The sequence below is a fragment of the Mus caroli genome, chromosome 17 (assembly GCF_900094665.2).
Source record: "Mus caroli chromosome 17, CAROLI_EIJ_v1.1, whole genome shotgun sequence".
NCBI lineage: Eukaryota > Metazoa > Chordata > Mammalia > Rodentia > Muridae > Mus > Mus caroli.
The window spans coordinates 76,383,784-76,399,336 of NC_034586.1; the positions used below are offsets into that span (position 1 = coordinate 76,383,784).

Genomic DNA, 15,553 nt, shown 5'->3' on the forward strand with positions numbered 1-15,553 from the left:
GCCTGTCTTACTGAACTGTAACAGTCCAGGGAACAGTTTTCTCTCAGAGGCATTGTGTAAGCATCTGGCCACCTGTCACCAACTCTGGGGGTAGGGCGGCGTACCACTTTCATTGACCGTAACACGGTCAATGAAACACCATATACCATTTCTTTTATTAATGCAGGTACCTTGGTCATTCTGGCCATGCCCAAGCCCCACGAGATCTTTTATTCCCCAAGCCAGGCTAAGGAGTTTCTGGCTTGCTATGCACCAGTAAACGGACCAGCAGGGGTGGGTGGGTTAGGCAGACCTAAGCATTGGCTTGGTTATGTACGATAGACCATGTGGCATACAGCAACCTCATGAGCTACCAGGATGGAAACATCAGATAGGCTGACAGTGTGGAGTAGCAAGGTTCCATGTTCTAAGGTATGGCTGAAGAAAGGAAAGCCCCAAAGAGATCAGAAACCACTTAAGACTGACAGTTTACCATGTGCCTTATGAATAAAATGGGTAGACTAGCACCATGGCTAATGTATATATTCCTTCTGTTGTTTCTGATACAGTACATGTCAACAAATATATATACCCACAGAAATATCAACTGCTGCCCAGTAGCCATGTTTTTAGAGCATAGTTGACTATGCTCTTATTCAAAATGCAGGAGGCAATTGGCTCAGTGGTTAAAAGCACTTGTGCCTAATTGAGAGCACAGGTTCAATTCCCAGCACCCATGTATCTATCGGGTCACAACTGTCTATAATTCCAGTCCCAGGGGATCTATGACCTCTGAGGGCACTGGACACGTATGTGGTACACATACATACATACAGGCAAAGTACTCAAGCATGTTAAATAATAAGATTTAAAAATTAAAAAAAGTGAGAGGGGCACTTCCAACTAGAAGTCACTACACTAACATGTTTTAAATTCTCCATGGAACCCAACACCTATCAGCGTCAATGAAACACCATATTCCGTTTCCTTTATTAATGCAGGTACGTTGAACAAGTATGTGAAGACCAGAGGACAAACGTGGGTGTAAGCCTTGGGGATAAGGTCAACGTCATTTGAGACAGGGTCTCTCATTGACCTTGAGCTTCCAATTAACTAGAAAGCCCAGGCGATTCTCCTGTCTCTGAATCCTTATCACTGAAAGTATAAGTTAGCTAACAGGCCTGGTATTTTTATGTCTGTCTCAAGGGCTGGAGTCAGGTCATTGTGATTGCAAGCCAACTGAGTTATTCTGCCATTCCTGGACTTCCAGATATATTCTGATTATCAATTCTTTGTTGGATCAATATCTAACAAAGATGTCTCTATCTGCAGGTTGATCTTTACTTATATTATAATTTACAGTCATTTAAATCACCTTAAATTATTCCAAGAACTCAATGTAAACTATAAAATGTGAAGTCATTACCTTTTCTTTTGTAAGAATAAGAACATCCCAATGAGATGGGCTGATTTGGTTTTGCTTTCCACAAAGGCCAGGTTGGCTGCCACTTTTAAGTGCTCGCTGATGACACAATTAATAATTTATTCACGACGTTTGCTGAGGAAAAGCTGACATTTGATTTGATTGTAGTTTTTAGAAGTCATCTTTCTTCCTTTTGTAAGTTAATCATTATCTCTAATCTTCAATGTCCCCTCTATTTGAGAAAGGACATCTACGGACAGTGGATGACAATCACGTCTGCCGAGTGTTCAGGGCGAGCTTACGTAAATCTAAAGCTTAGATTCACTGAAGGCGTCGAGCTGCCTTGTAATCACCTACTCACCTGTCAATGCTGCAGCTCCATTGCAGTAATGCTTTTCCTGCCCTGTCCAGTGTGAAAACAGTTCTCCACAGCAGAGAAATGAACTGGAGACCAGTTGTCTGCTGTCTTTCCAGTTCACTGCCACTGTCTTCCACTTAAAAGGCTACATTCTCTGTTTCATCTTACTTAAATACAGTGTTAATTTACTTTATGCAGTGACTTTTTAGTTTATACAGGCAAAGAAAAAATATGGACCATATATGCTGATACTACTTAAAGATGCTAAACATGCTTAACATTTATCACACTCCATTTGGTTAAAATCCGTTATTATAAAAATAAATAAAGCTTGAATAGTCAGAATGTCTTAGAAAAATGACTCCATCTGCTCGCAAATGTCTCCATTGTGATGATAACTCTGCAGTGCAGCAGGTCACCGCTGAGCCATCTGTTCAACAGGACTGGGGCTAAGCCAATGGGCCCATTTGACTCAGGTCAACAAATTATATGGGTCTTTGTGGCTAGGCATCTAAATTAAAATAAAAGTAACCACAAGATCAATGTTAAATGAGCCAGTATTGATGTCTTGCCTCAATAAATGTTTAGAAGCCTTCTCTTATTTTGTAAAATTTCCTTACTCAAAAATAAATAAATAAATAAATAAATAAATAAATAAATAAAATAAAAGTAAATGTGTGCCACTACTTTAATCTCCAGGCTGATGTTTATAAGAATTTATAGGGAAACAATGTTCTAACAACTATTACATTGATCTCAAAGTCTTATTCCTAAAACATATTTTTTCATCTTCCCACATACCACAGATTTAACAACAATAAACTCTGTGTGGTTTATACATTGTTCACACAGGAAAATAAAAGTGTGACCAGAACCACTTGGACGTGGTCCTGCTGCTGGAACAGCACACTCAGCTGCTTCTCCCTGGGAGAGGCCTCTGTCCAGCAATCCCTGCACCACTGCATTCACAAAGTGATTCAACTTCATCTTAAGTCACCAGTGTGAAACTACAAAGGTCAACGAGCACTAGATATTTTCATATGGGCTAATTCACTCAGAGTCAAATTTGAAATCCTGATTCATTTTAAAATAGATGCTCAAAAGCATAAGGGCAGGTGTCCCACCCAGTGTCCTTTCCTTAGGGACTAGAAAGCGATCCGTTTACTCTAGCATCCCTCAGTACAGCCTCAAGTTCTCCAAAGTCCCAATGCCCTTGCAATCTGAACACACAAGCAGAAAACCGATGAGACCCAAATGAAGTGTAAGGCGTGCCAAGGCATCAGTCTGACGCTCAGGGCTGATCTCAGTGATACGGTGTGGCTGTGTTCACACTGGGGACAGGCGAGGGAAGGATCTACACAAAGAACTCTATTGCCTTCTCCACTCTCCGGTATCTAGTAAGTTTCAAAATCAAAGGTAACTGTAGACTAACAGTGACAACTTTAGTCTTTTTATGTCTAAAAAAAAGTTAGAAGGACCTGGGAGTTAAATTATCCTTGGCTCTAATGGGGTTAAAGGATAAGTCTTTGGTGTTTTTTTTTTTTTTTTAAAGAGAAACACAAATATTCAGAAAATATGCATTAAATATGCAGCATGCTATTAGTTAATCTAAGTCACCAGAGGAAAGCTTAGCCTGTGTGGACCTTGTTGGACTTCGCACCAATGCTTCATCTTGTTGAGAACATCAAGTACTCAGCACTACGGGGAACTCAGTCAGGATCTCTTCATGAAGTGAGTGTAGACAGCCTGCTATAAAGTGGGTTCTAGACCTTAAATATTCACTACGCATCTACTAAGAAAACTGGTGGGCCGCTCCTGATCCCTCGGGGCAGGTCGTTAAACCACATCTCACTTCTGCATCTTTTTGTCAAATACTGTTATAATACACAGTAATAGCAACACCAGAAGAACCTGTGACAATATTTGGGAGGGGGGTGCATCCAAACCCCTTTGCTTGACCTTTATAAAATGAGCTGGCTGCATTTGGAGCTGGGTAGTACTGCGGGCCAAAGAGGCCTCAGTGAGGGAACAGGCAGAGCCAGGCTTACATCCTGCCAGGAACAAGCAACTGAGCCTCAAGAAGAAAGGATTCTATTACGTCCTGATTTCTCATCTCTGAAAGAGCGGGCTGCACGACAAGATCTCTCTGTGCTTTCCAGCTTGAACACAATATAAACCTAATTCTTAGGATTCCATGGCTCCTCTTTGGTCCAAGTCCATACTTAATCAGGAATAAAGACTACAGAAAGGAAGGAAGGGCTGTTGTTCTTTTACTCTTCTGTCTGCTTTCAGGTCGTCGTTGCATCGACATTAGCAATGCCAATGGTGGAACTGTCACCTGTCTAAAGCAGCATCCTCACATTACATTCCCACAGCATTAAAGGAACATAGTTGTATTTTTTAAAATGACCCTAACTTTATTTTAAATTTGGTCCAGGGTGGGGCAGAATTCACTATAATCTTTACATTTGGATAGGAATAAAACAGAAGCAAACTTGGTGCTAGACCTTTCCAAGCACCTTGTTGGTAAGCTGGACATAACATGTACTAAGGCTCGCTGCTTAAGGTGTTAAAATGATCACCGAGGCACTGATATGGTCTGAGGACAGTGCTGGCAGCGGCGTTAACATTCAGTGAATGTCATACTTTCCATTCCACCTGTTCTTAGGTCTAGTCCTCATCGGTACCCATTCCACAGGTGTTGTCACCTCCATGTTACTGAGGAGGAAATGGGGACACTAAGTGACTAAAAAATCTGCCATAACTCACATGTTAACTACCGATGGAAGCCAGGATTCTGACCTTTCCACTAAGGGTATTGAATAAGTAGCTTTGGCTTCGTATGTTGTACACTGCTTGACAAACAGGATTTAAGACCCATGTCCCAGGGAAGCACAACAGCTCTCCTTACAAGACTAGCCTGCCCTAGGAAGCAACAGGCAAAAAAGGCGTTTTGGATTGGCGCTTTTTACTGTATCTGGAATCAATCACTAAGTACCATAAACTTAACTGATTTTAGGAGACTGTTTCTCAGGCCCATACAGTAACTGCCCTGCTGAGCCTACTCCCCACCAGATGGACAGGTGCTGAGACAGACTTCCTGCGCTGCTAATGAACCACTCCTTGTTAAAAGTACCATCACATGACAGTTAAGAATGCAAGCAGGACTGTGCACTGACCCACCCCTGTTCCTCTGCCATCGCGTCTAACCTACCGTGCCTCTCACAACTACAGTGAGGAGAAGGGCTGGTCTGGTTTGTTGCATAAACTGAGGATACAGGAACAGAACTCCAGGCTCCTCTATCTCTTCTGCTCAGCAGTGTTCTGCATGTGGGTCATGTGAGAACAGAGCCTGTAACAGGCATCCTGGCCTCCCCCAGTAACATCGGCAAACATTCTCTACTCTTCCTGGTAGAGGACTTTAAGAAGCAATGAGGTCACGGTGTCACAGAAGTGAGAGGAGCCAGGCAGGTCTAGGGGAATCTTCCACAGCACTAAGAACATAGCCAGAGGTTCACTTTGGAATCTGGAAAAGCCTGTCATGGAAATAATTATAGTTCTAGTCTTTTGAACAAAATGAAGCAAAAGAAAGAGGCCAGAAGCACAAAACACTAAAAACAAATAAACAAAACATTAAGAAAAAAATTCTCGGGGGAGAGATGCTCCTGACTGAATTCTTTTAAGCCCAAGAGAAAGGGGCAGCAGCTTGTGTATTTAGAGGCAGCTTCCTCAATGAAACCACACCCAGAATTCCCAAGTCACATGCGGATGACACTGTTACAGAAGTACCATGATAGGTCACGTGTGAAAAGATTCTGTCTTCTAAGCAAGAATCATGAATCACTGCAAGGCGCGAGTCAATTTTATGGTTAGGTGATGGAACCACTATTGTTTTTCAAAAGGGAAATGAACAGTGTACCTGAGATAGCTTCCAAAATAAGCAACAATGTTTGGGTGTTTGCAGTCTTTCATCATAATGATTTCTTGCTGTACAACCGCAAAGTCTTCTCCTAGGACACAAAGCAAGCATGTTGGACAGTCAATAGGTAAAATGTTCATTTACTTTAAAGCACGTGAAAGTAATTATACTTACAATTAACTATGACACAGCTAATGAATCTTATATCCAGCACAACCAATGCCTTAATGGCATTACTTTTAACAACCATTTCAGCCCCGGCTTGAGGAGCACTGTACCTCGGTGAGAAAGAAGTACAGATGCAACTTCTGAGCCCTGAGTCTGTTCTCACAAAGCACTGGACAAATTACTTAGCTCTGTCCTAATTTCCTGCTCAGTAAAATAACCTCACAGGAATGAATGAGTTACTACCTTCAAAATGGCCGGCAGGGTAATTTCCATATGAACATTTCCTGCTAATACAGCACACCTTAGGGCATTGTTATAGGAAATACACATTACAAAAACGGTCCTCACTAGGAATACCCATTGCTTCCCTCTGTTACTAAACAACATTTGGCTGGTTGTGGTGGCACACACCTGTGTATAGGCTGGAAAGGAAGAGGCAAGAGAATCATTAAATAACGCTGAATAAAAATTCAACATAAAGACGTGATCCTTTTTAAAGTTAGAGAAAGACCATTGGCCAGCCAGTGTGTGAGCTCTGCAGCGCTGGAAGGCCCACACAGCGTGAGTTAAGGTGAGTCCTGTACGTAAGCATCTCCACTTGGCCTTTCCCAACGGCGTCAGGCTAGGAAACATTCCATCTATACCCGGCCAGGCTATTGGTCAGTCATCCGCCCTACCCCCTTCTTGGCCAAATTCTTCAAAATAAAACCTGGCAACCTTAGGGTGCCATCACAGGGTGGGATGTTCAAAGAGTAACCTGTCAGGGAGACACAGAAGTGCAGCGAGGGGTTGTGAACCAGAGACACAGTAGAAAGGAACAAAGGGGAGTGAGTGCTCACCATGAAGCCAAAGCAACTCAATTTGTAGTATTACAACCACAGACAGCTCAATTAGTGACGCATGTAGCTGTCAGAGTAAGAAGTCCTGACATTTCCGGCTGTGGCGTCTTCCTATTGTAAATGCAGCTGAGACCTGAAGTGGCCTAGTCAGGAACCATGCCAACCCCGACTCAACTGCACCCCACCGGAGTCCTAATTACAATGGGAGAAGTAGTGGGGAAGACAGAGTTCTCAAGACCTTAATTTAGCTTGTGTGTGCAAAACCACAAGTCCCTGGAAGGAGGAGAGGGAAGTCTCAAAACTACACACGACTGAGTCTCCTTAAGTTCCCTTCACACTCTATGGGATCCCAAGAGGAAACTGAAATAGTCATCATAAGACTATGGGACTGGAACCGAGATCCATGGATACGTGAAATACTTTGCAGGATCTGTCCACTGCTTTTTCACCTGTCCTAGAATATTACTGACTGCAGTCAAATGCAAGAGCTATACATGGTCAAGGTTGAGCTAGTCAGCAGAGCATGTGACTTTTAGTAGCTGAAGCTCTTTTTCTGGGGTAGCCTAAGAGTCATTAGTGGTCATCACAGAAGAATGCTGATCTGTACAGGGATGGTACTTGTGGAATAACTGAAGGACAAGTGAGCCTTACCTCCTCTGCTAAGATGCACATATACCTGTGTAAGACCAGGTCTCCTGGATCATAGAGCCACCTTAGCAAGGCCTTCTCTTCTCTACTAACTATAACAAGCTTCCTGTGCAGTCATCTCCACATACATCACACCTGCTTCCATTTTCACCAGGACACAGTCCTCTAGGACAGGACCAGGCCTAACTCATTTCCATGTCCTCAGCATCTGACCCCTGAGTGCATATGACCCTCATATCAGTTGAACACCAGCACCAGGGTTAGGTTTTAGTAACAACTGCCATGGCTTCTACACTGAGCCATTTACTCTTCCTTTTCTATCAGTGGCTTTAAGCTTTCAGCAATGTTTCCTAGGAAGTACTATTGATCCAACCATAGATTTCCTCTCCTCCAAGTCAACCTCCAAGTCAATTGTGAGCAACAAGTTAACTCCTACATTTCAAAATCCCAAAAAAGCGTCCATACATTCACTTTCTAGAGGTAACTGGAGTGAGTAAATTTAGGTAGGAAGAAAGGAAATACAGATTAATACATTAGTAACCCAAAGGAGTTGAGTAGCTGACTCAGAAGGCTTTCCTCAGTTTGTATGAAAGTCCAAAGATACAAGAACAAGGAGAAATTCCTAATGCACTTAGCTGTGGCACCAAAGAGTACATAGTTAAATCAGATAGCCTTCTAAAACGCTTTCAATTCTACACTAGTTTTGAATAACATTTTTAGCTATTAATTGAATTTACATTCAGAAGGTGCACCCCTCCCCAAAACCTCTGAGATAAACAGGCAAGTCGACAAGTAGAGTATATATGAATGAATTGAGGATTAGGGGAAAAGCGGCTGGAGAGATGGCTTAGTGGTTAAGAGCACTGACTGCTCTTCCAAAGGTCCTGAGTTCAATTCCCAGCAACCACATGGTGGCTCACCATCATGTAATGAGATCTCATCTGTAATCTCATCTGTAATGAGATCTGACACCCTCTGCTGGTGTGTCTGAAGACAGCTACAATGTACTTATTTATAGTAATAAATAAATCTTTAAAAAAAGAATTAGGAGAAAAAAGGTCATGTGAGGTTCTCAGAATACAGTATGCCTGAAGTAGTCAATAAATGTTAACTATAGTTAACAGATGAAAATTCAGTGATAGTCCCTGGGGATTTTTGTCCCAGAAACTGGTGAATGTTACATGACAAAAGGGCTTGCAGGTATGATACAAGCAATGACCCTAAGATGGAAGAGCATCCTGACCATTCAGGTGAGTCACACTGGAGACAACATGACACCTGCAGCAGGGCACCACACCACAGGATCTGGAGTGGAGCGAGGGGTCAAGAGTTTGGGATGTTGCTCCAGAAGCTGGAAAAGGCAAGAAAGCAGATTTGCCTTTAGAAAATCAGGACTGACATACAAACCATGGGACAGCTAGGGGGGAAAAAAACCACACACATCTAATCAAAGGCCCTTTCACAGGGATGCCAACGTTACACAAGAGGGAAATGACAGTCTTTACAGCAAATGGTTCTGAGAGAACTGGATATCCACATGCCAAAAATGAAACAGCACTCTGCATGGATAGAGACAAAAATGACTCAGAAAAGGCTTAAAACTTAAATGCAAGACCAGAAACTATCAAGTTCCTCTGACAAACAAGGAAAAACATTTGTAACACTGGTCTTAGCAAATGATATCAGGAACAAGACCCAAAACACAAACAACAACAACAACAACAACAACCAGTGAGAGTAGGTCACATCCAACCTCTGTGTGAAACAGAGACAGAAAGGGCTTCCTAGACTGTGGAGGCAAACACTGGCAGACAATCCAGCTGCTAAGAGGAAAAGATCTGTAGTCTACCCGCCTGGTAAGGGGTTACTGTCTAAAATACAAGAAGCAAACAAACAACTCCATTAAAACTGAATCAAGAGTGAAGGGGTCATGTTATCTTCATATGATGTACAGAAGTCAAACATTTTATGTGATCTAAAAATACATACAATTTTCACTTATCATTTTTTAATGTTTGAAATTACAAATAAGCTAAGAATATCAAGAAATTGGACCCCTTGGGCATGGTTGATAAACATATGAAACTGTACAGCTGCTATGGGGTAAGGGGAGCCCACAAGAGAAGATACTCGGACGTAGTTTATAGTCAACTGAAAGCCTTCATTCCAGCTGGGTGGGCGACACTCAGGTATTTGGGTGTTTGGTATTAGTCTCTATGTACTTGGTCCCCATTTTAAGAGCTATAGCTTGGATGAAAAAGCATCCTGGTAGTTGGGAACCAAGGAATACCATAAAGTCACATCAAACAACAAACCTCACACAAGGCTTGCTGGCTACCTGTGCTCCATTTAAGCAGCAGAAGAGAACTAGGCAGAACACAGGGTTTATATCAGGCTTCTTTGTTGGGGGTGGGGGTGGGTGGAACTTTCCAGTGTGGTTTGGGATTAGAGGGATTATGTTGGCCTGATGTTGAGGCCAATTTGGGGATTGGTGGGATTTTTTCCTGTAGGGTGGGACTTGGCTACTCTCATGCCTTGGGGCTGGGAACAGCAGTTAAAGCTGTTAGGGAGGTCTGGGGGTTTTGGGGGAGACACACACACACACAGCTATGTGTGCGCCTTGATAGTTTAAAAGGTTTACAGTTCATAAAGTATACAAAGTTTACAAGGGGAGTGCCTGCCCACCACAGGGAATGTTTTCCTCACCAGGGAGTATCTGGCCACTTAAGCTGGCATGAAAAGCTATCAGTCTTGGCTGACCTCACCTTACTGCCAATACTAGCCTAAGGGTTGATTCTTACTCTGACTGGGCTAACCATGGACCCTGCATCCCCAACTGCATGGCCAACTACATCACAGAGAATAAACTCAGTTAAGCTACTGGTCCCCTATCCCTGCTAGAACATGACTCAGTGCTATAGAACCAATGGGGAATGTGACAGGGCAAGACAGTGCAGAGGCTCCTGCACAGAGAATTACCAAGCTCTCTAGGAACTGGAGGTCAAGATGCCCCAGCTGAGGTAGCTTCTGCTAAACTGCCTGTGCAGAGCCCCCTCCTGCTAACCACTTATCTTAGCCTCTGCAAACTACCAGCTTCTGCGGAGGCCCTCGGAAGCTGCCGAGCGAGATGTCCGGACACGCTTTTTGGCCTTTTTTTTTTTTTTTTTTTTTTTGAGGACCCGAACACCTGAGTGAAGTCCAAGTCACCTGGAATAAAGATTTTCAATTGCTATAAATTGTGTCTGAGGTCATCTCTGGTAGGCTCCCTGCAACACTATGGAAAACAATTCTAAGGTTTCCCCACATTAGATCCATAGGATACTGCAATCCTGCTTTTTAGGAAATACTCAGAAGATAGGGAACATGTTCTGAGTACATGCACAGCCTCCTCTTTACTGCAGTAGCGTTCACAGTAACTACGAGGTAGCAACCATCCTAATATCAGCTGCCAAATAAATGGCGAGGGAGATGCGACACATACACAGCATTACACACACACACACACACACACACACACACACACACACACACACACACAGGTATCATGCAGTCATAAAATAAAAAGGAGACCTTGGTGTGTGCCTTGTTAGTGAAAATTCCTGAAAAGAAGCTCTGTCTGGATGTGAATGAAAAACTACTGGAAGGAGTCTGTGCGCAGAGACTGATGGACCAAATGGCCATTCAGTCCTGTGGAGAGATTGGAATTTTATAGGATTAGAGGATAATTCCCTTATCTTGGCCTAGTTTTGGAACATCACTCCATATTCTATATCAGAACTAACATCCTGTGGTAATAAATACCTTTCAGAATCTACCAACTTAGCAGACCACTAGCTTCTGCCAAAAAGCCAGGAATGTCATCAGATAGACCTATAGAATAGATATGATCTTAGACCTATAGAATAGATATGATCTTAGACCTATAGAATAGATAGGATCTTAGACCTATAGAATAGATATGATCTTAGACCTATAGAATAGATATGATCTTAGACCTATAGAATAGATAGCATTTTAGACCTATAAAAGAGTAGATAGCCTCTTAAACCTATAGAATAGATAGCATCTTAGACCTATAGAATTGCTCCCGATCCTGTTGTAACCTCCTCTTTGGTGTACTCACCAATGCTAAAATATTTTAAACTTGTCTTGATTTATGAATTTCTTTGTTCTATAAAACTGCTTCCATGTTGGAAACTGGGGTAACCTCCATTTGTGTTCCTGAGCCATGGTCACTACAAATGGCTCCAGAATAAACTATCATCTAATCCTTTTAAGATGAGAACTGTGTTTTATGTCAATGGCTCCAACATGACTGGAACTGAAGGCTAATATGCTAAAGGCAAAGCTAGTGACACAAAGAAAAATTCTACATAATTCTAACGTACATATGGAATTTAACATAGACAATCTAATAGAAAACAGAATAGTTACTACTGAAGACTACAGGAGGGGGTGGGATGGAGAATGGCTGTTCAGAGAGTACAAACTTCAATCATACAAGATCACAAACTCTGTTGTATAATATTCTTCTTATAGCAACAATTTTATGCCTAAAGTTGTTAAGAGGGCAGGCATCAGGCTATATATTATACTAAGAGAGGGTCCTACGGACTCACAAGTTTAAACATGGACTGTAGAGAACAAACAAGGTTTTTTTGTTTATTTTTTTCCCCCAAAGTTGTCACATTAAAAAATAAAGGGCTGCAGGAGAGATGGCTCTGTGGTTAAGAGCACTGATTGTTCTTCCAGAGATCCTGAGTTCAATTCCCAGAAACCACATGGTGGCTCACAACCATCTGTATTGAGATCTGATGCCCTCTTCTGGTGGGTCTCAAGACAGCTACAGTGTACTCATACATATAAAATAAATCTTTAAAAGAAAATAAGGTGCTAATAAGTAATGATCCACTGATCAGAAGTGGAAGAGGAACCCCCTGAGTTACTTTACTTCTAAGCATCAGGGGGAAATACCTCATCTGTCCAGTACTGTCTGCCTGGAGTTTATAACATGGTCTAAGACAGTAGAGTTGCTAGGCAACAGCACATCCTTTGAATAGTGTTATCATAAATGATGTCATGACAACTCTACTTATAATGACAATAAACTCAAGGCAGTGCAGGGCAAACAAGTGGTGGCCAGGGATCTACTCAAGTACACAGGTGGCAAGTAGGTCCTTTCCCTAAAGACTTGTCCCTCTATGATGAAACATAAGGACGCAGAGTGCCTCACAACCTGTAGAGATAGAGAACTAAATGACAGGGAAGAAATGCTCATAAAATACCACTGTGGAAAAATAAGTAGATGAGGTCTTACCAGAATCCTATCACTTTCAAGTACTGTACCACAGTTTAATGAGTGCTGCTCTCACAGGAAAATTAAAAAAAAAAAAAAAAAATCTAACCCCTCCCCCATTAATGTCTCGACTCATCACTGTCAGTATCTTTCACTGTGTTGGAAAGGGATAAATGTTCTCATTTTGGAGACTTTCCCCTATAGCTGATAGCTAATCATGTATCTGTCTGTACTTAATCCTACTACAGTAATTGGTGCTATAGATGACAAGTAGTTATACGCAATTTTAGAGATTGACTTTAAGTCGCTAAAGAAGGAAGACTCAGAAGGCCTGTAGCAGAAAGAACACCCCTTATCAGGTTCTGAGCATAAGGCCCAAGTGTACGAGCACTGAGCTCTACGCCGCTCGCCAGCCTCAATGGAAGCAGTTATCTTGACCCATCTTTACATTTGTTCAAACTGGGTCTCAAGAGTTGGCAGTGTTCTAGCCTAAGCAAATCTAAGAGCAAAGAAACAGACCTTTAATCTCACAGAACTGGGCTCACTGACGCACTCACTGCCAACGAGGGAAAGTGGAGGAACAGTAAGACTAGCTCAGCAAGTGCAGCACAAAACCGTTATTACAGGATAACACTGTTTGGACAAAAGTGGAGCTGAGGTGAAGTCCAAACAAAGCAGTGTTTTGACAAGCTTAGAACAAAGCCACGCACTGGGCTGCAAACCAAAGGCAAGGTCCTCTCTTTTGGATCATGAAGTTACAACAGACATGGCTGCTGTGTCATCAAGCACCATGGTACTTTTAAGGTTCATTTCAATCTGCGTGTGTTCTATGGTTTGTTCCTGATGTCTGCGGAGGCCAAGACGTCTAAGCCATCGTCCCTTGGGAACTACAACTGTAGATGACTATGGGCAAGTTAGTGGGATCTGGTAAGTGAAGCCCAGTCCTCTGTAACAACCGCTGACCCCAGAGAATGTTAGAGAGCCCCAGCCGTGGAACTGGACTTCTAGGATTCAAAATCCTAACTCTTCATTAATTAGCCAAAGTACTTCAGTTTCTGTAACAATAAGAAATAGAGATAACAACATAACGATTAAATGAGTCAACGCATGTACTTCGCTTAGTACAGTGGCTGGCACAGATTAAGTTTAAATAAATGTTATGAATGCCATGGCTTACACTAACCCATCTCTGTCTTCCATGCTTATCTCTATACCTTCCTCACTAACTTGATTTATCTAGCAAGTATTTATTGAGTGCCTAGGAGACACTGGGAATCCCGTGAAAACCAAGGTCATCCTCATAGTAATGACAGTCTAGTGAAACCTGCGGCACCACACTCTTTATTTTTTTATTTTTAATTTTTTTAAAAATAAGTATCTTTCTTTGTCCTTTTTAAAAAAGATTTCTTTTTGTTATTTATATGAGTACACTACAGTCTTCAGACACACCAGAAGAGGGCATCGGATCTCATTACAGGTGGTTGTGAGCCACCATGTGGTTGCTGGAATTTCAACTCAGGACCTTTGGAAGAGCAGTCAGTGCTCTTAACCGCTGAGCCATCTCTCTAGCCCCCATACTCTTCTTTTTAATGTGAAAGGGTTTTAATGCTAAGAATATGGACTTATTATGCTCCTCAATGACATGCGACAAGACAGTGCATGCTTTTGGGACAATATCATGTTTTGTTATCGAAAACTCCAATACTAACCAGAAAGAGTATTAATCCAACACTCAGTATTTGTAGCATTTTTAAAATTCTTGGCATTTATAGTTGGCATAATATATTCATATGTCTTGCTTTCATATTCTTCTGATCCACACGTGTGCAACAAAAACAGCCGTTATCAAACAAATAACGGCTAAGGGCTGATCTTTGCAATTCAGCGCTTTTAGCTCTAAAACCAGGAAAATCTTAAGCAAAAGCCAATGAAACTGTCACCAATTTACAGCAGATGGCGTTATAGAAACAACTCGCTACATACAGGGAAAATAAAGGTCAACCAAACTCTCCAACTTCTTAGGAACTCACCGTACAAACCCCAAAACTCCATTGCACACCCAGCCATGTGTCCAAGGCCAGACTGCAGGCCCAGCTCAGTGCTTGGCATTTTGTCACTTACCACTCAGAGAGAAAGCACCTTTCTCTCTCTGACCAGTGTGTGCATGCGTGTGTGCATGTGTGTGTGTGCTCATTGGAGGTGGGAAGAGTATTAGCATAGACATACATAAATGTACACACACACGCAGCACAACACAATGACATTTAGAGCTAAGTTCTCCACACTTGTATGTGAGGAACAGCTACATACTAAACTTATGTATTTATTTCCACATCTGATTTTCTACTGGCCACATATCAGTGTCAGATAGTATACATACATATCCATAGAAATTCATACAGATATCCATATATACAGCCATGTATGTAGGGGGAGAGAGAAACAAAAAACCCCAATTCTCATTCTCCATACTGTTTCACATGTTCATCTCTGTCACTGGATATCCAACACATACTGCAGTTCTCATTCTGGGCTGGTAACTACATCTTATGGGTTCAAAAAGAAACAGCCCCACTTTGACCAGAACTCACTTCTTCTTCAGTTACCCCAACCTAGACGCATAAGCATCATACTCTCTGCACTTCTTGCTATGGCTGTGTACCCTACAAGAATCCACCATAATTTACAAGTCCCTCTAGCGAAGGGTCTTGCCTGCTCCTTTTCATAGGAGGCCTTGAGAGAAGACTTTACTGCCCCTCATTTCCCCTCATTCTCTCACACAGCTCCTCCCACCCACTGAACCTCCCTGAACAGATAGATGTTCAGCCTGCAGTGCACTGCGATGCACATACCTCTTAGCAGTACTCACTGTGATGCACACGCCTCCCACAGTACTCACTGTGATGCACACACCTCCCACAGT

The 15,553-nt window shown here is 42.2% G+C and overlaps 1 protein-coding gene across 3 annotated transcripts in view; it reads right to left on the bottom strand.

Annotated features, from left to right (window-relative positions):
* Map4k3 (mitogen-activated protein kinase kinase kinase kinase 3) overlaps nt 1-15,553 on the bottom strand; it is a 156,240-nt gene that overhangs the window by 84,443 nt on the left and 56,244 nt on the right. For 2 of the 3 annotated variants that reach the window (XM_021186158.2, XM_021186159.2), the window contains exon 3: nt 5,680-5,770. In XM_021186158.2, the coding sequence (XP_021041817.1) occupies nt 5,680-5,770 (91 nt within the window). Of the gene's footprint in view, nt 1-4,974; nt 5,297-5,679; nt 5,771-15,553 lie in introns of those variants that run through there. The other variant, XM_021186160.2, reaches the window with a different exon arrangement.